The sequence below is a fragment of the Quercus suber genome, unplaced genomic scaffold, assembly GCF_002906115.3.
Source record: "Quercus suber isolate HL8 unplaced genomic scaffold, Cork oak 2.0 scaffold_512, whole genome shotgun sequence".
In the NCBI taxonomy this organism is placed as follows: domain Eukaryota; kingdom Viridiplantae; phylum Streptophyta; class Magnoliopsida; order Fagales; family Fagaceae; genus Quercus; species Quercus suber.
This window is the reverse complement of record NW_027069961.1, coordinates 306,824-312,982: the sequence shown is the minus strand read 5'-3', so window position 1 is coordinate 312,982 and position 6,159 is coordinate 306,824. Positions and strand designations below refer to the sequence as shown.

The 6,159-nt window shown below is 36.8% G+C and overlaps 1 protein-coding gene across 1 annotated transcript; it reads left to right on the top strand.

Moving 5' to 3' along the window:
• Positions 1-1,245: 1,245 nt before the first annotated feature.
• Positions 1,246-6,019, top strand: LOC112040109 (DNA replication licensing factor MCM5). Its single transcript, XM_024073013.2, has 15 exons — positions 1,246-1,689; positions 1,782-1,925; positions 2,144-2,323; positions 2,412-2,510; positions 2,615-2,751; positions 2,847-2,952; positions 3,524-3,658; positions 3,731-3,808; positions 4,006-4,110; positions 4,263-4,354; positions 4,439-4,571; positions 4,669-4,764; positions 5,085-5,176; positions 5,271-5,361; positions 5,603-6,019. The coding sequence occupies exons 1-15, from the start codon at positions 1,402-1,404 to the stop codon at positions 5,714-5,716; spliced, it is 1,890 nt and encodes a 629-aa protein (XP_023928781.1). The 5' UTR covers positions 1,246-1,401; the 3' UTR covers positions 5,717-6,019.
• The last annotated feature ends 140 nt before the right edge of the window (positions 6,020-6,159 follow it).

Sequence of the window (6,159 nt, the reverse complement as noted above, 5' to 3'; positions counted from 1 at the left end):
TTTTCACAAAATCGAGTTTCAAAAAGAGGCTATACAACTAAATAATTTGCAGTAGAGGCCTTGTGGCATAATAATTTTCAAAAATAATTTTTAAAAATTGAATATTTAGCGCACGCACAAAAAAAAAAAAAAAAAAAAAAAAAAAAAAAAAAAAAAAAAAAAAAAAAAAAAAAAAAAAAAAAAAAAAAAAAAAAAAAAAAAAAACTCTATCTATTCATAGTAATGAACCTGCTTTTCATTCGAGAATCAGCATACAAGAAAAAAGTAAGAACACATACTTCACATCTATTAAAGAAACCCTCAAACAATTCCACTCAACATCAATAAAAATTAAAATCCAAATCAAAAGATGTAGATTTTTATGAGGCCTAAATCTTGATAGGTTTAGAGCACTGAATTTAAGTTTTTTTTTTCTTTTTTTTTTTTTGGAGAAAACACTAAATTTAAGCTGAAGGCCTATTAAATAATTTTTTTTAACCCCTATGGATATGGAAAAAAGAATGCTAGGATTACACTTTTTGCCATGCCTTGCTCACACTGGCAAGTTGTAAGCGGTGGTCCATGTGAGTCCACAATTTTTACTTACGATTTGTCACATGAGCAAGTTGTGGTAAAAATTATAATTCTAGTATTACTTAAAAAAAAAAAAAAAAACAATGTAGTGCCAACTCTGCTTTGATATTGAGAAAGGACATTGTATTGAGATAGTAGAAAGAAACAAGTGAGTGACTTTTGTAAAATATTTTACACTTGTTTTAAGCGTAAAATATTTTACAATTGGTTGGCCTGATTTTACACTTCGACTAGAAAATATTTTACGATTGACCATATTTTACATCAAAACATATATAGTAAAATGTTTAAAATATTTACTTTAAAACAAATGAAGCGACATGTGTTATTTAAACTATCAATACATCTGGGGAAACAAAAATTCTCATGAATTTTATCACAACTACTAATATAGCATGATGAGATCGATACATATTAGAAGTATTACTAATGTACAAATGTGAAAATAATGTTACTCCAATTAAAATTTATGTTAAATTCATTTTTTTAACTATGTCTAAGTCCCACTATTATCTAAATACAAAATATTCTAAAATATCAATTTTACCTTTTAGGCCAAATATGTATGTAACCCAAAAAAAAAAAAAAACCCTCAAACTTTTATTTATTTATTCAAAGGCTCCAGTCCACCCAGGTGCCAAGTCAGCATCCATTCCCTCCCTTTCCCGCCAAATGTTTCCCGCCAAAATGAAAGCCCACTCTTTCGAGACCCCTTTCACAAAACCCGACTCTGTCCCCTTTCCCTCCAAGCTCCAAACACACACACACTCACAGTCACAGTCACTCTCCCCATTTTCTTCCTAGAGAGAGAGAGAGAGAGAGAGAGAGATGTCTGGTTGGGACGAGGGAGGCGTGTACTACAGCGACCAAGCTCACTCATGGCGCGACGGCCGAGGCGGCACCGACGACCCGGAGGCCGCCGCCAGCCGCCACTCCGTCCTCCAGAAGCTGAAGGAGTTCATCCGTGGCTTCGAGACCGACAAAAACGTGTTCCCCTACAGAGAGAGCCTGGTCCACAACCCTAAGTCCCTCCTCGTCGACATGGAAGACCTCGACGCCTTCGATCCCGACCTTCCCTCTAAGCTTCGCTCTGCCCCCGCCGATTACTTGCCCCTCGTAAACCGCCTCTCACTCTGTTTACTTCCATTTCCGAATTTGTGGAAATTTGTGTTTTTTTGATGTGTGTGGTTTTTTTTTTTTTTTCGCAGTTCGAGACGGCGGCCGCGGAGGTTTTGGTGAGTTTGAGGTCGAAAGTGGCCGGGGAGACCGGAGAAATGGAGGATCCGGTGACCGGAGATGTCCAGGTTTTGCTTACGTCAAGGGAGGATCCGGTGTCGATGCGTTTCCTTGGGGTTAGTGTTTTTTCTGTTTTCTGTTTGGTTGTTTAGAAAATTGATGAAATTAGATGGGAAATGAAATGGATGTTTGGGTTTAATGTTGTGTTGAGTCAAATTTCTGATTTTTCATCTACCTTTTGGTACATTACCAAATGGGGCATTAGGGTTTGTATGTTTGTTTGTTTTTCTGATTCTAGGGTCCTCTTGTTGTTGTTGTTGTTGTTGTTGGATAGGCTCAATATATATCAAAACTTGTGAAAATAGCTGGGATTATTATAGCTGCTTCTAGGACTAAGGCAAAGGCAACTTATGTGACTCTTATCTGTAAGAACTGTAAAAATACAAGGCAAGTTCCGTGTCGGCCAGGTCTTGGTGGTGCAATTGTCCCTCGCTCCTGTGATCATACCCCTCAGGTTTTACTTCACACCACTTGTTAGAATTTCTCGCATTTATTTGTCGTTTTGAGTGAGGTTTGATATGGGTGATTGGGATTATTTGTAGGCGGGAGAAGAGGCATGCCCACTTGATCCATGGATTATAGTTCCAGATAAGAGCAAGTATGTTGATCAGCAGACTTTGAAATTGCAGGAGAATCCAGAGGTATTGATCCTAATTTTTATGAAGAATTTTTTTTTTCTTTTTTTTTTTTTGATGTTGAATGGGAGTTTTTGCTTAATTGATTGGTGTTTGCATGGTTATTGAAGGATGTTCCTACCGGGGAGCTTCCAAGGAACATACTTCTATCTGTGGATCGCCATCTTGTTCAAACTATTGTACCCGGCACGAGGTTGACCATCATGGGTATTTATAGTATCTATCAAGCTGCCAATTCTACTGCATCGTGAGTATCATTACACTTTCAGATGAATGTTTTGCTATACTGGATTATCTACCCTCCTTCCTTGCTGAATTTATTTTTAATTTGGTTTTGTGTAGCCACAAAGGAGCTGTCGCGGTTAGACAGCCTTATATCAGAGTTGTAGGAATTGAAGAAGCAAATGAGGCCAACTCTCGAGGTCCTGCTGCTTTTATGCCTGAAGAGGTTAGTCTGGAATCATTGTGAAAGCTTCAGTTAAAACTGTACTGGCCACCCTCTTCTCGACAATGTAGTAGTTCCTCTTTCACTGTGCATTGCACATTGCATTGCTTTTATCAACATTTTTATTGTGTTTGTTAATGCAAAGAATTTTTATGTCTCCAATGTCACTAAATTATTGGCAAAGCTCGGAATCATTTTCTATTTGGTGCTGCTTGTATTTTTGAAACTTTTTGTATAGTTACAGATACTATTCAGTGAGAGAGCTTATAATTAGATTGTGGTCAATATGAAACTTCTTTGTGGGTCATTTGTTCATAGAATAAGGCTACAATATTGAATGAAGTTGAAAATGCCTTCATTAGATTTACAACTTCTCTTTGGCATTTGTTTTTTCTCTTCTTTTTGTAAATGTTGGGCCGTACTTGCCCAAAAATAATGTTGGGGCTATGTCCTTCAATTCTGAATTATCTTTTGATGTATGCAAATTACAGATCAACATAGGATGAGATGATTTTAATCTGCCTTTTGCTCTCCCATTTTTCAATTTTTTTAACTGTAATGGTGTTGTTCACAGATAGAAGAATTCAAAAAGTTTGCTGCAGAACCTGATGTATACAAAAACATATGCTCCAAGGTAGCTCCTTCTATCTTTGGTCATGATGATGTGAAGAAGGCTGTGGCTTGTCTGTTATTTGGAGGATCAAGGAAGGTACATACATGAAAATTTTCTTTTAACGCCCTCATGATTTGTTCATTGCATAACCATTTTTTCTATATGCAGAGTTTGCCGGATGGTGTGAAATTAAGGGGTGATATCAATGTGTTGCTTTTGGGGGACCCATCTACTGCTAAATCACAGGTTAGTTCTATATATCTCTGTTAATTCAGGAGACAAACTGTTTATTGGAAGTTGCACCGAGTCCTGCTTATGTTGTCCCTTAATCCCTCCTAGCAAAAGGATTTCTCCACTTATTAGATACCATTTTAAGATAGTTCAGGCTCTTGCTTTTGTTGCCACCCAAGGGAAGGTGCTGATTTGATGTTTACCTTGTACAGTTTCTCAAGTTTGTCGAAAAGACTGCTCCTGTTGCTGTTTATACTTCAGGAAAAGGCTCATCAGCAGCTGGTCTTACAGCTTCTGTGATCCGAGATAACAGCTCTGTAAGTTCTTGAACTTTGGTTGACTAATATGCAAACAATGTTGTTTTATCTTTAGCTTTATCTCACTATTGAAATCTTTTTAATGGATTAACATTTGTTCCCTCATTCTGAAAAAATATTTCTGATTTGAATTCACACTTTTTGCACTACAGCGTGAATTTTATCTTGAAGGAGGAGCTATGGTTTTGGCAGATGGAGGTGTTGTATGTATTGATGAGTTTGACAAAATGAGACCAGAAGATAGGTATTATAAATTAGGATTAGATTTTACTGGTCCTTTTGTTTATCTGTTGTAGTTATTAAGTTTAACCCACATTATTTGCCATAGGGTTGCTATTCATGAAGCCATGGAACAGCAAACCATATCCATTGCTAAAGCAGGAATAACAACAGTTCTTAATTCTAGAACCTCGGTGCTTGCAGCTGCTAACCCTCCATCAGGACGTTATGATGATCTTAAGGTCCAAACCCCACTTTCCTCTTTCATCTTTGTTAGTTTTTCAAAGGCAAACATAATTTCTCATGGAGAAGCTAATAAGAATGTTCATGCTCTTCCAGACTGCACAGGATAATATTGATTTGCAGACAACAATTCTTTCTAGATTTGATTTAATATTCATTGTGAAAGATGTCAGGATGTACAGTCAAGACAAGGTAATTTCCTATTATCTTGCTCAAATGAAGTGTTTCACTTTAAGATGCACTTTTGTCTCTGCAAAAAGATCAATTATCTCAGTTCCTTATTTCATTTTCAGTAGCAACCTGAAGTACGCAAAAAAAAAAAAAAAAAAAAAGATAAATGTTTGAAATGCTTGATCTGTTGAAAACCTTAGAATGATCCTTCTGTGTGTTGTATCAAAAGGCTCATTTCAAACACCATAAAACTTGGTATAGAAAAAAATTTATCTATTGATGTGGCTTCCAAATGCCACAGTAGTCAAAGTAGTGGCCTGACATGAATTATTCCATGACAGATTATTGCTAGTCATATCATAAAACTTCATGCATCTGCTGGTTTGGCCTCAAGTGACAGTAAAGTTTCTAAAGAAGAGAACTGGCTGAAGAGGTATACAGTGAAGCAACTAGCTCATGAATTTCATTGATGTTGCTTTGTCAAATATTGATGAGATGCTGAAGCATTTAGGTTCCAATATTTGCAGGTATTTACAATACTGTCGAACTGAATGTCACCCACGCTTATCAGAATCTGCATCCACATTGCTCCAGAATAATTATGTCAAAATCAGACAGGTATTTATGCAGTTCTAGCTCATCTTAGAAAGAGCATTCAGTTCATATTAGTTCCAAGTTGGTGTTAGAAGAAATATTTGATGCAAGAAATTGCTTGGGAATAGCCTTGCCTATCAAAAAAGAAAAAAGTTACTTGGGAATGGCCATTTGATTGTTCTGTTGCTGAATTCCTATTTCAAATGAGCTTCATTGAGAAGGCCCTGTATCCAAATTGACTTCATTATTGTGATATTTTCTGTAGGACATGAGGCTGCAGGCAAATGAAACCGGTGAGGCTGCTGCAATACCGATTACTGTAAGGCAGCTGGAAGCTATTGTAAGATTGAGTGAGGCTCTCGCAAAAATGAAATTGTAAGTGTTGGTGTTAAACATGATAATTTCAACACTGTATGTCATTTGCTCCTGAAGTTGATCTCAGAACATTGAGCTGTGACATGTTGCACTAAATTGGGCATCAGAACTGTAGTTGCATGAACTCTATTGTGCTAAATTTGAATGATACACGGTTTAGAAAACATTTGGGAAGTGTGCAATGTTTGAATGACTTCTAATGGTTACTAGGAAGGAATAATTTAGACCTTTTTTTAAAAGAAATTCCTTACTCAATTACAGCATGGCAGTTGCTTGCTAGACTCCAATGAATGATGATCCAATTGCTAGGACTCTTAAATGACCATACCCTCCCAATAACAAGAGTCAAAACCTCACTCATGTTACTGAGTTAAATTTGTCTTATATGCCGTCACACAACACCACCCCCACCCCACCCCCCCCCCTCAAAAAAGAGCTTGCAGTAAA